General features: G+C 36.3%; 1 protein-coding gene and 1 long non-coding RNA gene across 2 annotated transcripts; both read right to left on the reverse strand.

Annotated features, from left to right (window-relative positions):
* Positions 1-12,405: 12,405 nt before the first annotated feature.
* LOC138334216 (uncharacterized) lies at positions 12,406-13,495 on the reverse strand. Its single transcript, XR_011210074.1, has 2 exons — positions 13,111-13,495; positions 12,406-12,772 (listed from the first exon to the last, which is right to left on the reverse strand). It is a non-coding gene; the product is annotated as an uncharacterized lncRNA (long non-coding RNA).
* A 6,905-nt stretch (positions 13,496-20,400) lies between these two features.
* Positions 20,401-22,380, reverse strand: LOC138334217 (short-chain collagen C4-like). Its single transcript, XM_069282822.1, has 3 exons — positions 22,070-22,380; positions 21,679-21,756; positions 20,401-20,895 (listed from the first exon to the last, which is right to left on the reverse strand). Exons 1-3 carry the CDS (start codon positions 22,284-22,286, stop codon positions 20,420-20,422), a joined length of 771 nt encoding a protein of 256 aa, XP_069138923.1. The 5' UTR covers positions 22,287-22,380; the 3' UTR covers positions 20,401-20,419.
* Positions 22,381-22,448: the final 68 nt, after the last annotated feature.

Consider the following 22,448-nt stretch of genomic DNA (forward strand, 5'->3'; position numbering starts at 1 on the left):
ATTTCTTATGAAATAGAAAAATAAAATTTCCTGTCAAAATCGCTCTGCATGCGAAGTTTATAATTTATGTTATAGGAATCCTAAAATGTCCTCTCGGCTGGCTATGTCCGCGTAACCAGAACTCATATGGAACTGGACCGTCGCTTTGGTATGCAAGGACTTTTGGAAGACCAATCAACGCATTTAGACTGGTTATCTTTGCCCGACTATTAATTTTAAAGTTGTATGGTCTGTGACGTGTTGTATATTTGGCATAGAAAAAGTATTTAAAGTGTTCTGCATATTCGTCTCCGCACTTAAAGTTATAAACTTTATTTACCGACTTTAGTGAAGTTCGTATTCACAAAGTTACTAAACAATTAAATCAAAATATTGATTTTAACGTGTACACGTTTAAAATAGCTCGGAAGTATTCGAACTGCCTATATTGACGACGTGATACAGCTTGGGATGTTCCGATCTATACGGGTATCGCCGATGTTGGTCATGTGATGCTACTCGGTTTTCCGATATTATCCGAAATTTTGAAACATGGCGTTGACCGTGGCGGTTCTTTCAAAACGTGTGATATTTCATGCGACAATTACCGCTATGTCAATAGTATACTGGTGCTTTCATGGATCTGAACCATTATTTATAAGCATCCATATTCACACATTGCATGTTTTATGAGAGTTTGTGATGGTGAAAATTACAAGAAATATAACTTCATAGGATCTGAAGAAAATGTGTTTTTAAAAATGTTGTTTAGCGTTGTATAGCGTGATATCGCAGACTATATATATATTTTTTTTGGGGGGGAGGGGGCTTTGTAAAATTTGTTGTGATTTTCTCATGTGACATTTCTTGTGCTTCGATGGCATTCCGATTATCATTCCGATCTATTAGAGTTACTTCCATTTATCAGAGTTACGCCCCTTCGTTGAAAGTCAAACGAAGAGGAGGAAATCTTGGGATTGATTAAAATATCGACTCTCAATTGAATCTGAAACTTGATTATGATTTGTTTTTTAAGATTCAGCGTCTGTGCCATGCATGCTTGAGCGTGCTGAGTGTTCATCCGCGATACTCCAGGGCAGGGGTTACTTTCACTGTCGTGGTATCCACAGGGACATGGCACGAATTTTTTTTAACTAATTATATAACAGTATACATATATATATTATAGTATCAAGGGTATGAACTCGGCTAACGAGAAAAACGGACTTATATTTTAAAAACCGTGATTATTTATATAAATGGGATATATACACCATTGACGCATATCTTACTTTAAAGAGTAATACTTTATCTTTCCAGTGAGTGCTTGATGAACAAAATTGGCCAAGTATTGACGAAGTTATGGCTTGATGAATCGGGAAATTGACGAAAAATATGCTAGGTAGATATTTCACTGTCCGGTCGAAATGTCGTCTCGCCTCTAATGCGTACCTCAAAAACCAAGCCAAAATCACAAAATCTACGCTTGTGGGGGTAAACAGTACCCATAACGGTGTTCATCCACAATCTTCTTTGGAGGTGCCATGACCCATACTTTGTAGAAACTCCATTTTAACATCGTGTAGCTCACCTACTTTAACCATCATTATTGCTAAAGACATCAAATTGGAATATCTGCAACCAATCGATTGACCAGACGATGCGCATGCTTAGTTGGCATACAAATAATGAGGAGTGGTTCTCTAAGATGTAGAACAGGAGCAAATTCATATTAACAGTTCAACAAATAGGAGAAATTGAATGAAATGTGTTTAGGTGACCTGGTAGTGTACTGAATCACGGCGGGAATGAATGACAATTCAACGACCGGACGTGAAGTGTCGAGAGACCAGCTAGATGGCCGGTGGGGAGTATGGATAAGGGTACTCTAAGGTGTTGATGATAGATATAATTACAGAACCATTGACAGACACGAGTCTGGTCGACATCCATGGAAGATTCGGGAAGATATGGCAGAGCCAAAATATCGTTCGACAGTGGTAAAGCATCTTGAAGGAATTCCTTAACTCAAGTTAAAACCCAGCTAGTAAAATTTCCTTTGTTGTATATGACCATTATATTAAATAATGGACACCTAGGAATCCATTATGTAACTCGCTGTCCATTATTATAGGACCACTGTCCATTATTTTCCAAAATTATGGACAGCCGGAGGAATAATGAACAGTCTATTTTGAACAAATTGTCAATGGAAAAAAAAACGCTGCTGTAAGGAAAACCAAACAAGTTTATTGTTTATTGGACCAACCAACTTTTTACATTTATGTTCACTGCTCCATCGAAATTATTACTTCTCTTCCTATCTGTTACTGTTCTGAAAATTAAGAAAAAAAAATAATTAGAGTCTTGCATTATTATTGTTACATTGTTTAATAGTGACCTGATACGGAAACATATCGAGTCTAAAAAAAACTTGTAATTGACGAGGAATAGATATTCTAGATTCTTGACTGAGGTGGGATAATATGCAGTCTTTTAACAGAAGAAAAATACTAAATCGTCTGCTCCTGTTTTTTATAGTGAAAAAAATACCATTTGTCAGCTGGAGCATCTTTAAACATAATATACTAATCATAATAGAGCGAAACCTGTCTAATCTGGCACCTGGTTTACCTACATCCTATCTGTAACTGTTCCGTATTCCCATGAGCAACAATAGTATACAACAATATCTGACTTTCCTACACCCTGAATAATCTGACCAAACAAGTTGCTCCCACGTAGTGTCGGATTAGACAAGTTTCACAGTATACCAATGCAATGCTACCATATTAATCAGATATTGTTATTTTATCATATATATAACATGCGCATGGTCGATTAAAAAAACGGTAATGTTTAAATTGTAGGGAAAATCACCTTGTTTGTATGTATTTGATGTAAAGTTACACAATGCAAATAAAAAGGGCACTTCAAACAGGCAATCAATTAACCCAGTTAGAACGTTATATCATCTGAATGACAGCTGCGTGCATCCCTAAATGATGACCGGGTAAGGAATATCACTATGCGACATGTTCAAAAACACTGTTGTACTTCCAAAGGTGTAAAACTAAATGATTATGCATGCATCCCAAGATTGTTAGTCCATTATTTGTCACAGGTGAGTGAACATTTTAGCGATACCTGAAGTGGGATGTCACATTTCTCAAACATAGTACGCAAGGTAGTGGGTAGTGGTATGATGGAAATTCCTCAAACTGTCCATTATTATAGAAAATGGATTGTACCTCACCCTGCGGGCTCGATACTATCCATTCTCTCTAATAATGGACAGGTTTTCGGAAATTATCCATTACTTCCCTCCATCATGAAACATTACAGATGTTAAGGAAAAGTTCCTTGAAGTGCCAAACACTGTATAAGTTCAATAAATATCAAGTTTGTTCAGAATTGCACGCTATTGTTTCTTAGACAATTACTATCAAAAAGACCCAAAAATTACAAAATTTTCAATTTGGCTTAATTTATGCAAATTTCGGATGGTTACATGTACCATGACAAATATGTATTCTGTGAAATTAAAAAAAACTTCGATTGCCGAAACGTATTTAGCATGCTGATAAGTCAAATGCCGACTGAGAAATAACATATATAAATGAAAGGCATCGATTGGGACAATCTACGTTAATACTACAGTGGCCTGGAATTTTTATTTTTACTATCTGGAACTCATAGTTATAGAGAAGATGAAAATATAAAAAAAGGTTACGAACATTGGCGCGAAATGCCGCACAAAATTCAATTGGGATATACATATGAAATGAATACACATTAGAGATCCTATCTGTATTTGGTGTATATCAGGGACTTGCATTGTAAATTGACAATTTGTAAAATGAAGAAAGCATTGTTTTTCATACAAATAGTTATTTTCATGCCAAATATATGACATGTTTTGTGATAAATCCGTATGATAAAACATTAGTATAATCAAATAGACAACAAGCTGGAATATATAAACTCCGCAAAAATTTGATCGCATATCAAGTCGCATCAGCCAATCAGACGCGATGTTACAAAGTCTCGTGATTTACGCATCTAACTTTATATCTACGTGCAGAGTTACGCCCTTTAGTGAAACACGTAAGTTCGGACGTAAGTCTACGTCTACGGCTACGTTACTGTAGACCTATGACCTTAAGTGAAACTCAGTCCTGGTGTTCTATACGTAAGGCACGTAGGTCCCTGGTTGCAGCTGTATATTCGGCAATGTTACCAACATGAATCTAAATGATGGATAGAACTGACGTCATGTAATACGTTAGAGATGTCATAGTGTTTGAACTGTTAATTAAGAATGATGCTGATCTTTATAACATTATATGATTAATTAATATGATACGTGCTATTTTTGTATCAGGATAGGGAGAATGCCAGTGGACAGTCGAGGCCTAGACAAGCTGATATCAATTCATCTGTAGCGGGATTGGACTGGGTCGATCATTGGTGACCAGGTGGGTCAGTCGGTAGACCATTCGGCTAGTGTTCAGAGGTTGCCGGGTTCGAATCCCGGTCTGGCCGCTACATTTTCTCCTCTCCTGTTAAACATCCCTCACACTGCATTGTATTATAAGTCTCTTTCATATGTGGATAAGAAGGAGAGGGAAAATCTACCCGAGGGTCACAAAATGCTGTAAAATCCGAGGCTTTTGTTACCCCTAGGATAGAACATCCTTATCCCTCATATTCACATATGAAAGAGTATTTTCTCTCATACCTTGACGTTTTATTACAATTTTACGACTTTGATTTTCTGCCATTTTGAAATAAATTCGAAAGTCAATTCTCTATACATGAAAATGGTGTGATATTTATGAACGCAAATCTCGTTTGCCATGGGTATCTTTAAAGTAAATCCAGTTTAGTTTCTGAAGAAAAAAATGTTAAAATTGTACCATAGCTGTGACGTCACGAGGCTTTATTGCATGGGTAGCCATGCAATACAGCCTCAGGCGACATGCGTGTATTGCCCTAGACCAGCCAGTATTACACGTGTAGGTATGAGAGAAAATGTATTATACAACTTCAAATCACAGAAAAATATGTAGTATTTGTGTAAGAGTCGTGAGGAATGGAATCGCGAAAAAAAACCCCACCGACCAGCGGTCAGTACCTGGCAACTGCCCCACATGGGATTCGAACTCGCAACTCAGAGATGGAGGGCTTGTGGTGATATGACGGGACATATCTTTTAAGGTCAGGGAATTGGCTATTTCTGGGAATACACAAAAACAAACAGAATAGATACGCTTGATTGGGACTCCTGAGGGCGGATTACTGCGCATATTTCTACCGATGCAGTAGTACAATAAATTTGTTTGTTTTATCAATTAACGTCCCATTAACAGCTATGGTCATGTAAGGACGGCCTCCCATGTATGCGGTGTATGTTCTTGTATAGTTAAACTGTTGCCCTTTTTATAGTGCTATATCACTAAAGCATGCTGCCAAAGACAACAAGCAACACGCCCCATCAGGTCACATTATATTGACAAGTACTATACAACACTGTTACTGTTGCAAACCTGGTAATAAGTCAATGATTATAATATTTCACATGTGCTTTTTATAAACAAAAAACATAAACAAAAACAGTCGAGCATGTTTTTTATACTTAATCAGAGAATAGTGTGATAATGATATCTATCACATATAACTTAATGCTTTTGCACCTAGTTTTGCTTGGTCTCTTCATCAGAATGTAAGCTTTCATCGACCTATGCTGTTCATAGCCAATTATTGATATGTGCGTGGGAGTTTATTGCCCGTACAGATTTGCTATATATAGCAACATCAGCTGCTAATTTACGCGACAAATTACTGAGATATCCGACCTATGATAGCGTACTGACGAAAAGATATTTTTATCCCCTTAATCAATACTGATATGATTTTTTCATGTAAGGTTCTGCTATATTGAATCCAAATTTGTCTGCCGAAATATTAAAGAGAGATTACTTTTGTTCTATAACGGGACAAACTTAATCAGCGATATTTTTTTTTCAAAGTGAAACAAAGAAGAGCATTAACGAAAAAATCTTTTAAAAAAATCAATAATCTATATTATGCCGTAATTCGCTATGTATGCATCTTTCCCATAATAACCCGCAAGTAATTAAGTCTTAAATATAAAAAAGCGTGGCTGTTGATTCAATCATTATTTTACCCAATAATGACCAACAAGTACAACAAAACACCATTCTTATGCCATCCGACGGATATACACTTTTATGTACCGCTTCAAGAAATTCTAAGCTTATCTACAAGGCCGGTTTATTTTCAATTTAGGCTTTGGTTCTGTCGAGATTTTTGTGAGACGCAGACTACGTCCCCTCGTTATTTTCTGTATACAGACAATTATGTCTGCTGAAGTCATAATTTCAAGACAACATCTAAGTTGCATTTGTATGTTTATAGATAAAAATTGAAGACCACATACTATATAACTGACTGCATTTACAGGGAATGTCGAACTGATGATAGCCTGCGTTTTATTGTTTGTCACGTTATCGCTGCAATATCAATCAAAGCTGAACTAAAGGTCAAGACTGGAATTTAACATCCCCATTCACCAGTCTCCCAATAACTCACGCCGATACCTTGCCCTGCCCACCGTAAATGGTCATGTACACTTTGTCAATTTATAAATGTACAACTACTTAAGAGTAAATGGTCATGTACACTTTGTCAATTTATAAATGTACAACTACTTAAGAGTAAATGGTCATGTACACTTTGTCAATTTATAAATGTACAACTACTTAAGAGTAAATGGTCATGTACACTTTGTCAATCTATAAATGTACAACCACTTAAGAGTAAATGGTCATGTACACTTTGTCAATCTATAAATGTACAACCACTTAAGAGTAAATGGTCATGTACACTTTGTCAATCTATAAATGTACAACCACTTAAGAGTAAATGGTCATGTACACTTTGTCAATCTATAAATGTACAACCACTTAAGAGTAAATGGTGTACAACCACTTAAGAGTAAATGGTCATGTACACTTTGTCAATCTATAAATGTACAACCACTTAAGAGTAAATGGTCATGTACACTTTGTCAATCTATAAATGTACAATTTATTTAATAACGTAGTTGTAATTTTACAGGCTCAAACGGGCAATCGTTCATTTGTCTATATAAAGGACATCTGTCTATATAAAGGACATTTGTCTATATAAAGGACATTTGTCATTTGGTGCAATATTAACCTCTGTATAAAAGACATCTGTCTATAAAGAACAATTTTCTATATCCTTATGACTGTCTATAAGTGTATGGAAAACAAAGTCCAAGTATTTTGAAGTTAAGTAGAAGACAGATTTAAAATTATTTGCTATATATCCCATAATTTGTCCCCTATCAGGTCCTACTGAGCGTAGAACCGCAGCTGAGTTTATACAAAATTTATTTCCCTTTGGATAGATAAAGCAAACAAAATATCAACCAAACATGTCATTACTAACAGAGAAGAAGCATTTCGAAGAATTAGTAAAATGCTTCCTATTTGGCCTTGCCTCCGTATACTGCCAGTATGTCTTATAATTCTTCTATCTGTTATGGCTGTCATTCCTGTGCATATGACTAGAAAAAGAACGCATTTAAACGATTAAACAATGCAGAGAATTAAGTGCTTTAGCATTATGTGAACAAGATAAGAATAGAGGTTAATGCGTTCGAGATCGGAACGGAAAATACTGATATTCTGATTAGTAAAGTCATTAAGATTGATTGATTGATTTCCCAGAGCCGCCGCTGTATAATAGAAATAGCTAAAACAGAATGTTTGATAAGCATCTAACTGTAATGTGCTACCGATTAGAAACGCATCCCCAATGACACATTAAAGCACAAACAAACATATTTTTAAATTGTCCCTTTAATTTCATTATTCTGTTTGGATTTCGAGATTTATTTCCCACTTCAATAGCATCTTCTATATCCAAAGTGAATTTAATTTCAGTATTCTGTTTGGATTTCGATATTGCCCACTTCGAAAGCCTCATATACTGGTCGGTGGTTTTTCTCCAGATAATCCGGCTTTCCTCCGCCATCAAACCTGGCACATCCTTACATGACCATGGCTATAAATAGCACGTTAAACTATTAAAACTGAAGTTATAGTGACTTACGAAAACTGAAATTTACATTTAACATGCATGTGTTGATTCATTTATCATATTTTGATTTTTTTCTACAAATCTAGAAATTTGGTCGCAGATTATGAAATTATTCGATGATATCACGCGATTAAAGACTTTTTGTGTGTGAATATTGCTTCCATCTTTCCAGTGACTAATGAAAAACTGGAGTAAAATTAACATATAGGTTTTTTTTACAATATTCTGATTTTTTTGTTTTGTACAAATCTAGAAATTTGATCTCGGATTATGAAATCAATCGATGATATGAAGCGATAAGAGCCTTTTTTGTGTGTAAATATAGCTTTCAGCTTCCCCAGCTGCGGTTTCCCCATTCTGCCCACGCAATTGTTTCGTGTATAGGAACTTTAGTATCGTGACGTACAACGCAAAGAGCAACAAATTGGATATTTGGTATCTTGTCTGTATTATCATTGGGTAATGTTCCTCCCCCACCATCTTCTAAAAATAGACTGTCTGACTTCGACTCATAGGATCATGATATTAAACTCGTAAAAGAAGTCCGTATTTGGTGCGGACTATTTCCGATCTGATCCGAGGTGTAATGAGAAGGTGAACTTTGGTAATAGGAATTGCCTTTGTGATTAATTAGTTTACAGGAAGGCAAGTCATTTAAAGCCTCGTTCGAGAAATACGCAATGACATCAACAGTATCTTTGGTATCTAGATCTAAAAGTGTAAAGTCTCCGGTACTCAATGAAAAACGTCATGATACATCAGTTTGAACACCTTTCGTATATTCTTTAAAAGCCTTGTTTGCTGTCTCACCAGTGAAATACGCAGTGACATCAACAGTATCTTTGGTATCTAGATCTAAAAGTGTAAAGTCTCAGGTACTAAAAAAAATCACGAAACATCAGTTTTAACACATTTTGTATATTCATTGAAAGCCTCGTTAGCTGTCTTGCGTATGAAACAAATACGCAATGACATCAACGGTATATTTGGTTCTAGATCTAAAAGTTAAGTCTCAGGTACTCAATGAAAAACGTCATGATAGTTTGAACACCTTATGTATATTCATTAAAAGCCGCGTTCGCTGTCTCGCCTGTGAAGCAATACGCCTTGACATCAACAGTATCTTTAATTTGGTATCTAGATCTAACAGTGTAAAATCTCATATACTCAATGAAAAACGTCATGATACATCAGTCTTAACACATTATGTATAATTTTTCACTATCAAAAACAGGAGTAGACGATTTAGTATTTTTCTTCAGTTACCAAAGTCACTTACCACCATCACCACCATTGAAAAGTTTGAGCTTCTAATTTTACTTCAAGTTAAAAATATGAAAAAGAATTAATTGCATCCCGAAAAAATCCGTGGCACTATATTCTATATGGAATGAAGTACTGATTGCGCATGCACCAAAGGCAAAATAAATTATTTTATATTATTTTTTATGTTAATAAGACATATATATACACGATTAAACACCAATCATTGTTCAAGTGATGAATATCATTTATGATCTGTCGGCGGTGGAGCATCTTTACATGCCTCGTTTGCTGTCTTACGTATTACGCAAATAAGCAATGACGTCAAAAGTATCTTTGGTATCTAGATCTAAAAGTGTAAAGTCTCAGGTACTCAATGAAAAACGTCATGATAGTTTGAACACCTTTTGTATATTCATTAAAAGCCTCGTTCGCTGTCTCGCCTGTGAAGCAATACGCAATGACATCGACAGTACCTTTGGTATCTAGATCTAACAGTGTAAAATCTCAGATACTCAACAACAAAAAACATCACGAAACATCAGTGTTTCAGCGTATGAAACAAATACGCAATGACATCAACAGCATCTTTGGTATCTAAATATAAAAGTTAAGTCTCAGGTACTCAATGAAAAACGTCATGATAGTTTAAACACCTTTTGTATATTCATTAAAAGCCTCGTTCGCTGTCTCGCCTGTGTGCAATACTCAATGACGTCAAGAGTATCTTTGGTATCTACATCTAAAAGTGTAAATCTCAGGTACTCAAAGAAAAACGTCCTGATAAATCAGTTTGAACACATTTTTAATATTCAATAAAAGCCTCATTAGCTGTCTTACTTAAGAAACAAATACGCAATGACATCAACAGTATCTTTGGTATCTAGATCTAAAAAACGTCGTGATAGTTTGAACACATTTTGTATATTCATTAAAATCTTCGTTTTCCTGTGTTGCGTATGAAACAAATACACTATGTCATCAAGAGTATCTTTAGTGTCTACATCTAAAAATGTAAAATCTTAGGTACTCAATGAAAAACGTCCTGATACGTCAGTTTGAACACATTTTCTATATTCAAAAAAGTAAACCTAAATTTATATTTGCTCTGTCGTATTGGTGTGTTTGCATGAACAGCTTATATGAAGGAATGAATGAATGAAAAAAGAATGAATGTTGTCATTAATGTGATAAATATTTATAGTTTTAGGTGAATGAGATGAGCCTTGTCTTGTGTAAGGCTTTAAGACCCTTTCACACATTCGAAGATTAGGCGCCGGATCACCACGGATGGGAAATTTTGTTCATCCGGGAACATCCGGCGTCCCAGGGCTCTATTACGTCATAATGTCGGTATTAACCCGGTCGTGATACGATGCCGACACGAACAACAACGTTCTTTCTACGCTTAATCACGGTAGCTATCCGGTTGTCTCCCGACAACCCACCGGAATGTACCGGATGATTCACAGACAATCCGGAGCACTACGGTTTGTGCCGGTCATTACACAATTATTTCGTGGAGGAACCTGGTGTTGATACAGATATTCACGGAATATCAAGACACTCAAACGTGTGAAGTCCGTGAAGCTTCCGGGAATACTCCGTGTGCAATTCGTAGAAAGATCTACCAATGCTCTTCCGGAGACAAAATTTGTACACGGGTGGCCCCGGACTAATCAAGGATACTTCTGAAACAAAAAGGATACTTCGGTACCTACACGGAGATCTCGGATGTAACACGGGAGGGGGGATACACGGATCGTACACGATTCAGTACGGACAATTTCTATCCGTGTAGGTCCGGCGAAAAATTTAAACATGTTTAATTGTTCTTCCGGACCAGCGTTACCATGTCGGACGGCCCCGGATATCGCCGGATACATACACGGCCCTAACACGGTGATAGCGGATTGTCAAGGATTAAATGTGTGAAAGGGGCTTTAAGTGGTATGGTGAGTGAAACACGGACATATTGTTTTATTCGATTGTAACACATATAGTGTACCGATGCAATAAGGCATGCAATACACAAGCTCTGGTGTTAACGCACGCGTAATCAATTACACAGATAGTCAAGAAGTGGTACAAGGTCACATTTATTGTGCGCTTCTTAATAAAATAGCGTACAGTTTCAATTAATATTTTAAATGTTGTAGGATTAAATTTAATCGAGTTTTTGTATTAAAGATCTATACAACACCAATCAGACTAGATTTGATCGCGATCGAAACACGGGATTTCCACCCAGTTAATGTTAACCCAGATAGCATCGCAATGTTGGCCCAATATTGGCCTAATGCTGGCAGTTACATCGGGCCAGTATTGGCAGTTGACATTGGCCCGCTGTTGATTTGCAAATTGGTCCATTGTCAGCCCAGTGTGTCGGTTCTATGTCGGCCCAATGTTGGCATGTCGGCTTTTGAATGTCAGGCCAACATTGGGCCGATGTAGAAATTAGCATTTATATTGGCCCAGCATTGGCCCAATTCCGGCTATCTGTTGGCCCAATGTTGGTCTGATGTTGATTTGTCTGATCCATTGGGTCGATGCTAAATATAAGCATTAATTAATTTTAAGCTTGGTAAATACCTCTCTCATTAATACCATAAAATCGCATGGTTCCTAATTAAACACCAATCCATTCCACATGAGCTGAACAGGGTTATTTCAACATTTGATAATACATTGCTTTTATTGATCAAAATAGACTTTAAAAACTCATATTCTTCCATATATATATATATATTTCCTAAAAGACATTAAAAATATAGATTCCAAAACTTAACCCATATTAATTAAATGATGAAATAACCTGTTATGATATATTTCTAAAATTATCAAAATGTCAGCAAAGAAAAATGCAACTATTAGATACGGAATAACATTGTAGTGTATTTTTCTTACTTCAAAAACAATAAAAGAATTTTTTTTAAATCAGAAAGATTAAAGAGCATGCCAATTGTTTTTAATGGATCAAACCTTTTGTGGTATTTCCCAAATCTATGGTCATTGTTTGTGTATTCATAACAGTTTACTATAATTCCTCTGGACATAAAAAGAAATAACCCCAAATAAGCTTGTATAACTTGTGCTCACTGGTATGTTTTTTTTAAATGTCAGTTATGGAAAATGTCAATCTCTCCAAAGGAATTTCAGCCAATGGCACAAAGAGAATTATTTTACACGTTTAATCTAATCTGGATCTCCACTTTCTTGGACAGTCTCTACTATTGTATATAGTGGCCAGCTTCTTGTTTTTGTCTTTCTTTGCTTCCTCCCTCTCTGTCTCCAAAAGTGCAAAGCCAGGCTTTTATGATGTTGTGAATTTCAGCATCTATTGCATTAGATGCCATTCTGTTTTTTCTTACAGCCTCTATAATAAAAAAGTAAATACATCTATTGATATGTACTGTACAGAAATATTGTAGGGGTATACCATTAAACACAGGTCTAAATTTCTACATTTTCATGTCTATATCTGAGCTTAATTTTCACTCTCTGCCAACACATTTCTTAGCTTTGCTTCGATAACAAAATGCAGCTAACTTATCGTACAGTTTAAGTACTAAATTTTTGATATGTAATAATTAATTACTTTACATTATGATTAAGGCATTTTCTACTTATGGCTTCAATATCAATCTTTGACAGAACAAAGTATAATATGTCTTCCCTTTATGGACATTATACAATGACTAATTTTATACTTACTTGTGATGACTGCACATAATGAGGCTTGGTGTCCTTTCCTTGCCAATTAAAAAACTCGTTGTTTGAATCCGGCGAGTGCAGGTAGCGACAATTGTTGGCAGGTTGGTAATCTGTGACAATAGAAAAAACAAAACATAACTTCCTGAAACAATCATTCTTGTAAACTAAAACTAATTTATTTATTAGCTTATAAGCCAAATGACTCCCTTGTTGTTTCAATTGTTCTCTCAATTGTTTTGAATACTTATAAATTGGGTGTACTATCTATATCCAAGCAGCAAAATTTGCACATACTTTGGGGATTTCCACCACAATCAGGTGATGCTATAGTTTTGTTATCAATAACCTTCTTACCAAGTGCCTGGAGGGAGACTAGTGGTCAGTGTTTAGGGATGTGTGATTTTAGTTTCATGTTACAGAGGAATGTTGTGAAGGGAGTCACATTGGCCTAATCAAACTGTATTGGGAATCGGCCAATTTGCCAATAATGGGCCAACATTTTACCAATGTAAGCCGGCCAACCATTGGGCGTACAACATCGGACCAATAATGGGCCAACTTTATCATCCCAACCGTTGGTCGTACTTCATCGGGCCAACATTGGGCCATTGATAGTACACCGACTGCCAGCGGTCACCCAACCGTACGACCATTACCCAACATCGGGCCAACATTGGCATGCTATCTGGGAAAGTAATGTTTTCGAACAAAGATTGCTTTAACACCCTTTCCTTCGCTTATTAAAGTCGAATGAAGGATTAACGAGTGATGAACAAAAGAAAAAAGATCAATGAAAGCACGAGATAAAGACAGATCGTACGAATAAAATGACGAATATATTGAAATCAACGTATCATTACTTCCCTCTGTTAATCTGTTTGTGCAACGGTACAAGATCTCGGAATTAAATGAGCCAATATACGGGAGTCTAGTTAGAAAAACAAGTTCCCAATTTTAATAGGATTTAAATTGAAAGGTCTTTGAAATGTGTATTGATATTGTCATATTGTGATATCTTATATTTCCAACTAACAGAAAGTAGTCACAACAGCTGCTGATCTTCATCTGTATACAGAGGATACTCTTGAGGCGTTTGGTGGGATCTATGTAAATAAGTGGTTTCAGTGTGTTTTCCCTGACGAACTAAAAACAGGTGACACGTCTATGGCCCTTTTCGAACTTTACCCTATTGTAATGGCATGTGTGTTATGGGGTCATCGATGGGGTCAAAAGCGCATTCTCTTTCATTGTGATAATGAGGCCACTGTAGAAATTATCACCAAAGGGAGGTCTAAAGTGTGTAGCTTCATGAGACTTGTTCGTAAACTTACTTTCCATGCTGCTTTACATAACTTTGTGCTTCATGCTGTTCATATACCTGGTAAAAGTAATAACATTGCGGATGCTATCTCTCCTTCCAGATGTCCAGATTTCGGAGGCTGGGTCCTCAGGCAGATATACTTCAGGTTCAATGTCTACCAGCTACGTCCCTGATGATGAACTAATCGGTGCAGTGGATTGTCTGTGGGAGGCTGCTCTTTGTGACAAGACTCAGGCTACGTATAAGTCTGGTTTAAACTGTTTTTTAACATTCGTGTTGATGCGAGGTATTCAGTGTGCCTCGAATTCCCTACATGCTATCAACGAAGATCTCCTTATCTTATTCGTGGCTTACTGCCATCAGGCCTTGCAGTTAAAGTTTGACATTATCAAAGCTTGTCTTGCAGGCATTCGGTATCACTATATCAAGAACAATCTCGGTGATCCACTTGGTAATACTCTTAGATTACATTACATTTTGCGAGGGATAAAGAAAACACAAGCTACTATAACTAATAAGAGACTACCTATCACTTTTAAATTGCTGCAACACATGTGTTTTACCCTTACCAGTCCTGTAGGAGTCTTTACTGCCATGTTAGATTTAATGTTAAGTTCTATTTTTCTTACGGCTTTTTACTGTTTTATGCGATATGGAGAGTTCACCTGTAGACAGACTAGCGACTCACATTTTTACGTATGTGTTCACGGATTTGTCTCAACGTTGTTTTTACGTTTATCTAAATCAGATTCATTTGGTAAGGGTGTGTATATAAATATTTTTTGCAAACAACTTGCTACCCTGTGAGAACTATGGTTCAATATTTAGAAATGCGTCACTCTCAAGGGGCTACTTGTATGTCCCCCTTATTTGTTAATGATTTTGTTTCTAACAAACCTTTGATGCGTCACACCTTTATTGGTTTTCTTAAAGACATCTTGTCTAGCATAGGTGTGAATAATCTAGATTACGATGGTCATTCTTTCAGGATTGGAGCAGCCACTTCAGCAGCGACTGCTGGTGTTCAAGACCACGTGATTCAAACTTTGGGTCGATGGTCTTCTGGCTGTTTTACTAGATATATACATACTGATCCTAAAACCATTTATACGGCACAATTAGACATGTCCGTTTGAATTTATCTATCTTGATATATCTTTTTTTATATTGGTGGCACTCACTCGCAATAATCTTACTCATTCCTTTTTGGCTTTAAATTCTCGGGGAATTTCCCCCCAATATAATTTTTATTTTTTTATATATATACTTATTTATTCGATTGATACTAAAACAAATTTTAGTTTGTTTTGTATATATATGTAGCTTTATTAGGGGTTAAACTTCTCCTGTACAAGTCAAAGCGCTTTTCATGAGAGACTGTCATTTTAACTCAGAGTCAAGGGCTTTCTTTAGCTGCTTTTGGGAGTCAAGTTTGTCCTGGTCAAACTTCTTCATGTTGAGTCAAGTCGCTTCTCATGATTCGCTTCGATTCAGAGTCAAGGGTCTTCTCAGCAACTTATAGTTTGCTCCGAAATTTAGCCACATGCTACTAAATTCTTAAGGCTTCTCTTTTCCTACAGAGTCAAGCGGTTTTTGTATGTCGTTCTGCTTCTTTTTTCCAAAAGAGTCAAGCAGTTCTTGTATATTCTTTGTTGTAAGTGAGTAGCCCCTGTTATGCCAAAGATTTGTTTTATGGTTTCTGATGACCATTCAATTCGATTTCTGATAATCATTCAATCCATCAATAAACATTCAACATTCTTTCCTGTTTTGGGTTATGTATTAAATGATGATTTAATGTGTAAGATTAATTTTTTGTTTATACATAACGTTTGTTTAGCTCTGTCATCTACAACATATAATCTTTTAAGTATGTGTGCAGGTAACAATGCTGTATTTCCGTTTTATATTTAGTTTTTGTACGTTGTGTATGAAGAGCGATCAGCTCTTTGTTTTGGTTTATATATATATGCCCTTAGTAGCCCTTCATCCTTGATCCTAGCATATCATATACATATAGTTATCAGATGACATCATCAGTATGTATGGATAGTATCTATGATGTAATAAATACTCAATGACATCACTAATATCAGCACAAATCCTAACTTACACCTTTATTCAAGGCCACGCGATTCAAATAGGCTAAAATGTTTGAGCAACTTCTTATCAAGAATCTAAAGGCCTAGACACCTGATATTACCTGGGTCATAAAAAAAAGAAAAAATAATCCCGACCTACCGATTTTTTTTTTTTTTTTTTTTTCTTTTTTTTTTTTTTTTAGGTCAATGTAACCCTAAACACACATATTTGTTTGACCTTATAAGTCTAATCGCCTTTTGTCCATCGTTGTGTGTCGTCCGCCATGTGTTGGTAAACAATTTTCATTTTCGGCTTCTTCTCCAAAACTGCTAAAGCACATTCAATGAAATTTTGCACAACCCTTATTAGCATAAGGCTAATCAAAATTGTGAATTATATGGTCCCCATACCTCAGGTGGCTGTTGGAGGGGCCAAAAGTTGTAAAATTGACTAAAATTCCAGAAATCGTCTTCTCCAATCATAGATGTGGTGTAATGAAATACTCTTCATAGATTGAAAGATCCCAAGGCCCTCTACAATAATTGTGAATTTCATGGCCATGGGGTCTCAGATTTTCTCTTAGGGAGGGGGTAAAATTTTCTAGAGTTTATAGGAAAAACACATTTATGAGCATTATTTGATCAATTTTCATAGCAAATGAGTCAAACTTTGTTAGGACTATTAGCCTGAGATAGTAGTTTAACATCATATCCATATTGGTTATGGCTGACCCCCTGGGGCAGAGGGGCAGGGCCAAAAAGATTCAAAATGGCTAAAATTTCAAAAATCTTCTTCTCCACTCGCAGATGTGGTAGAATAAAATACTCTTCATAGATTGAAAGGTCCCAAGGCCCTGTACAAAAAAATGTGAATTTCAAGGCCCTGGGGAGGGGGGTCAAATTTACTATAGTTTATATAGGGATGATACATTTATTTGCTCAATTTTCAGAAATGAGTCAAACTTGGTTTGAGATATTAGCCTGAGATAGTATTTCCCTGGCTTACTCCAAGGGGCCAGAGGATGGGCAAAAGGGATCAAAATGGCTAAAATTTAAAAAAAATCATCTTCTGAATTCAAAGATATGATGGAACCAAATTATACTCTTCATATATTAGTGGCCCTTGGGTCTAAGATTTTTCCCTGGGTAGGGGGTCAAATTTACTTTAGTTTATATAGGGAAAACACATTTATGAGTATTATTTGCTCAGTTTTCATAGGAAATGTCACAAATGTAATGGAATCAAAAACTGTTTACAGATTAAAAGGATCATTGACTGATTTACGGAGCATTTGTACAATGATTTTATGTCTTTGTTTCATTCTTTATCCGAACTCAGGTGACCGTTAAGGCACATGGGCCTCTTGTCTTTAACCAGATCTACTTGAATTTATTTCAATCTATGATATGATTTCCTTACATAATGAAATAGCTTCAAGAGTTATCTCCCTTTCGCAAGTCTCTTCATTCAATTTGCGACACTCCTTCAGGTGTGGGTCCACTAGTGCTATGATGACTTTATGGAGATATTTCGCATGCTTAATAGAACATGTAATTCAGTTTAGGACACTTTGTAGTTTAATGAACACGCACTTCAGTTTAGGATATTGTGAATGATTAATAAGACATAGTAGTGCACTTGCTTCATTGGTGGATGTACACTTTATTAAATACAAAGGATGTTAATCGGGAATCGGTTCAAATATTTCAAATTTTATATCGGATAGTGGTTTATCGGATATCAACAGCAGTGAGGAGAGTTATCAGAAACAGGTGAATAGCTTGGGGAATACGTTAACAGAGGGAAGATATAGACCGATATAGAAAATATCAGAACAGTCAGGAAAATAACCAATTGACATAATTGAGTTAGAAATTATGTATAACGTTGATTGACTGCTGAATTATACCGCCATATTTTCACCTATAACGAGATAAAGTAATTGAAGTGATATTTTCAATGTAGAGACTGTAAACTTATTTCCGGGCTATTTTAATTTTTATAATGAAAAGTAGTGGACACGACTTAATTGAATAGGATCAATGCCTCTGTCTGGAGAACGGATAGCTTTGATACAAGCAGTCCATCAGGATATCATTAATTTTCTTTAGGAAGACATTGTAGTAAACTGGAAACATTTCGATAATCAGTGCACGCCTTGGATAATGATCTAGTAAAATATTAGGAATGATTAGTAACTATGTTATTGATTAATTGATATGGATTATCATGGGACTAGGTATGAATTACCACTGCTGGAGCCTGTGGATTTATAAAAATAACAAAATACGAACTAATGGATGTCGCGAAATCGTGAAGTATGTATTTAAGTGAACAAAAATGCATTGTCGTCCTAGGTCATTTTGATTAAACTTATTCAACTCAAAGACTGATGTTGTCCAGACATATCTTATCCATTTGCGTACAACCTAAGATGTTCAAAATACAAATATGATGTAGATCTACATGTTGTAGCGAACAACACAGACTCGCCTACATACAACATGTAAACATTGCGACGTCATCGGAATGCGCAAAACTGTACATTGTACAACATTGTTTATTTATCATACGCACGGAAGCATTGCTCAAAGGTACGGTAGTAACATAAACAATGTGATTTTTCTACATGTGTATTTACACACGTACATGTATATGTGTTCAAACCTATTTTGATACATGATCACATCAAAAGTTTCTGATTTAGACCATCATAAATTCATCCGCACGGCTCCAAATTGCGCGTGACATACACAATCTATCGAGAAATAAAGTTGAGTAGCCTTTGGTTGACATCAACGGGGTTTTAACTATCAATTCACCACCGACTGTAAATATTCATTTATGTTTTAACTTAATGATGTTGTGAACGTTAAGTTTTGTAGCTTATCGCAATGCTGTGAACTGTTTTCTTATAAATGGCTGCAATATTTGCACAGTGGATAATGTGAACTATTATTATATTGGAATATTTACAATTGCCACTGTGTCTGTATCGATAAACTATGTTTGGGTAGATCTGTTTATTTCCCAATAACTTGAGTACAGAACGTGACCCGATTCGGTGCGTATGAATACTTGAAACATTGGCGGACTTCCACAAAATCACATGCCAATCTTTACAAATAACACATCTACGAGACAATCGTATACACTGCTGATCCGGCGTCTTCTAATATTTGTACATGTATATGTGAAAAGGGCTTTCAGTTTTGTATGATATATATATATAAAAAAGCTACTAATAAAAAATTATAACATTATAAAAAGTTAAAATGCTACTAGAAATATTTATTTCATGAGTATGAAACGTTAGCCATAGACAACCATTCTGGGCAATTCAACTAATGGACTATGGAGTTCACAAGTGCAATATCCATGTTGTTATGACGTTCCGTTAAAGATGCTCCATCGCCGACAGAGCATAAATGATATTCATCATTTGAGCAATAATTGGTGATTAATCGTGTATACATATGTCTAATAAACACAAAAAATAACATAAAATAATTGGTTTCCCCTTTGGTGCATGCGCAATCATTATTTCATTCCATATAAGATATAGTGCCACGGAATTTTTTCGGGATGCAATTAATTATTTTTCATATTTTTAACTTGAAGTAAAATTAGAAGCTCAAATTTTTCAATGGTAGTAATGATGTAAAGTAAGTAACTTTTGTAACTGAAGAGAAATCCTAAATCGTCTGCTCCTGTTTTTGATAGTGAAAAATACCATTAGTCAACGGTGGAGCATCTTTAACATCGAGCCGATTTGCTATATATTGACCTCATGTTCTCGGTCATATCAAACAACACAAACTGTCGGTACCAGAGGAAAGGCATTTATCCAATATCAGATAAATATTACAAAAACACAAAGACATGAATGAAAATTCACGATGCTATTTATTTTAAGCAGACGACACATGAAAGAACTTTGTCTTCCTCGTACGGTGGGCACTTCAGGGAGCCACATCTGGTTCGGACCTGATAAAACAACTTTCCGTTGTCATCTGTAGTACCTCCTCCTATTAAAGTCTGAGGATGTTCGTCCACACATACGTACTCACTACTGGCGGCATGATCGTAATATCCACCGGCAAGGTTCCCAGTGTAGGCCTCCTCCCAACCAGGGTAACATGTGGTCCGAGCTGGGATCATGATTGACGTAGAGAAAGATGTGGAACGACAAACTGCACACGGAACCTCTTCGTTACGATTCGGCATTCCAAAAAGATCTGGGTCTTCGTATTCGGCTCCGAACATAAAAGCTGGGGCATAGGAGCTGATGTCTTTATGTGGTCCCCACAAAGGGTCAGGGGGTAGACACACATATTCAGCAGCGGCCCCAGTATGTTGATAGTTGGATCCTCCGGCAAAACCTTCATACAAAATTTATACCATTTAATTTTTTTTACAGAACGCATTGAGCGGCTCCACTAGCATCCCCCTGTAAAACCTAAAAACAATTTCACCATTAAAATTGTATACCCAGAATTTATCATTATAGGCTTTTTGAGTAACTAGGGGTTGGAGGACTTGGATAGAGTTGTATATATTATGGTGACTGATTTTAGCTCGCACTGCCACATTGGCAACGATCTATCGCTGTTCGCATGTCGTATCGTCGCTCTTTGCGATGCCGCACGGTTAGCTCAGTGTACATTTCGTTCTTCTCTTCGCTAATTGTCGTAAGTCGCATGACGTGATGTCGCTTTTCACTTTTCGCGAATTATAGTTTTTCGTTTGGCGCGTTGTCGCACGTCGTATGGCGAGATTTGAAAGTACGACATGGCCGAGGCCAGCCACTATAAATACAGTACTATATTCTTTCTATACCTATTAATCACGTCATTTGTTTCATCTAGGATTACATCATACAGGAAATGTACCAGAGCTCAAACTTTAGCGAAAATTCTATTCGTTTTAATACACATTCCTATAATTGAATATGCTGGAAATGACAACATTTTGAATGATCTTTTCATCGCTTATAGTGAACACCTCTCTATGTGCTCATTCCAAGAATTTACTGCTACATGTATGTTATTTCAAACCATCTCTTGTAGGAGTTCTTGTTCGTGGTTACTAAGAATGAGATTGGTATAGGTTGTGATTTCGAATGATGTTTATCAACTTGTGAAAGGAGCTAAGCAGATACTTGCCTGAATAAACAAGTTCCGTTCCGTTCCCTCTACAATCCTTTCGTCCCCAGCGCACGTACACCACGCCCTTCTCACCAGCTGCAAGAGTTGATATAGAACGTCAAATAAAGATTAATAATGTATACTGTTTGTTTTTTTCTTTTTCTAGTCATGTAAAGGAAAATGAAAGTCGAAGTACCTGGAATTAAACCATCAACCTGGACAGTACCAGGCATTTATCCCCGTGGGTTTCGAACACGCATCCAAGAGGGGGATAGTGATAATCTGTCGGAAAAGATTAACTTCTGAACCGCAGCTCCGGAATAAATAATTAATCACAGTTCTCTTTACACCAAAAATGTTATATAGCTACATTTTAATATTATTAAAGTGATGATTCATTTGCACTTACCCTTTTTAGCCAAAAGTTCGTTTACTGTAGATCGAAGCGAAGTAACTTCTGTTTTGAGAGCATCATACTCCTGTAGTTTTACCTGTATTTGGTGTAGTTCCTGTTGTATATAGTCGGGATCACTCAACAATATCCGTCTTTCTCTGACGTCATCACATATAACGGTAACGGAAAACGTCAATGCCACCAAAACACTGAACATGATCATTAAAGACATCTCCACAACAAACGTAATCGAGTGTGGTCCAAAGGTTAAGATAGATGTGACAGAGTAAACGGTGAACCTATACCTGGTCCTTATCAGTATGTAACAGAGTAGAACAGAGATCCTATTCACCTTAATCACTTATCTTATCTACAGTTTTGTTGGAATAAAGTA

Source organism: Argopecten irradians, chromosome 11, assembly GCF_041381155.1.
Source record: "Argopecten irradians isolate NY chromosome 11, Ai_NY, whole genome shotgun sequence".
Lineage (NCBI taxonomy): Eukaryota > Metazoa > Mollusca > Bivalvia > Pectinida > Pectinidae > Argopecten > Argopecten irradians.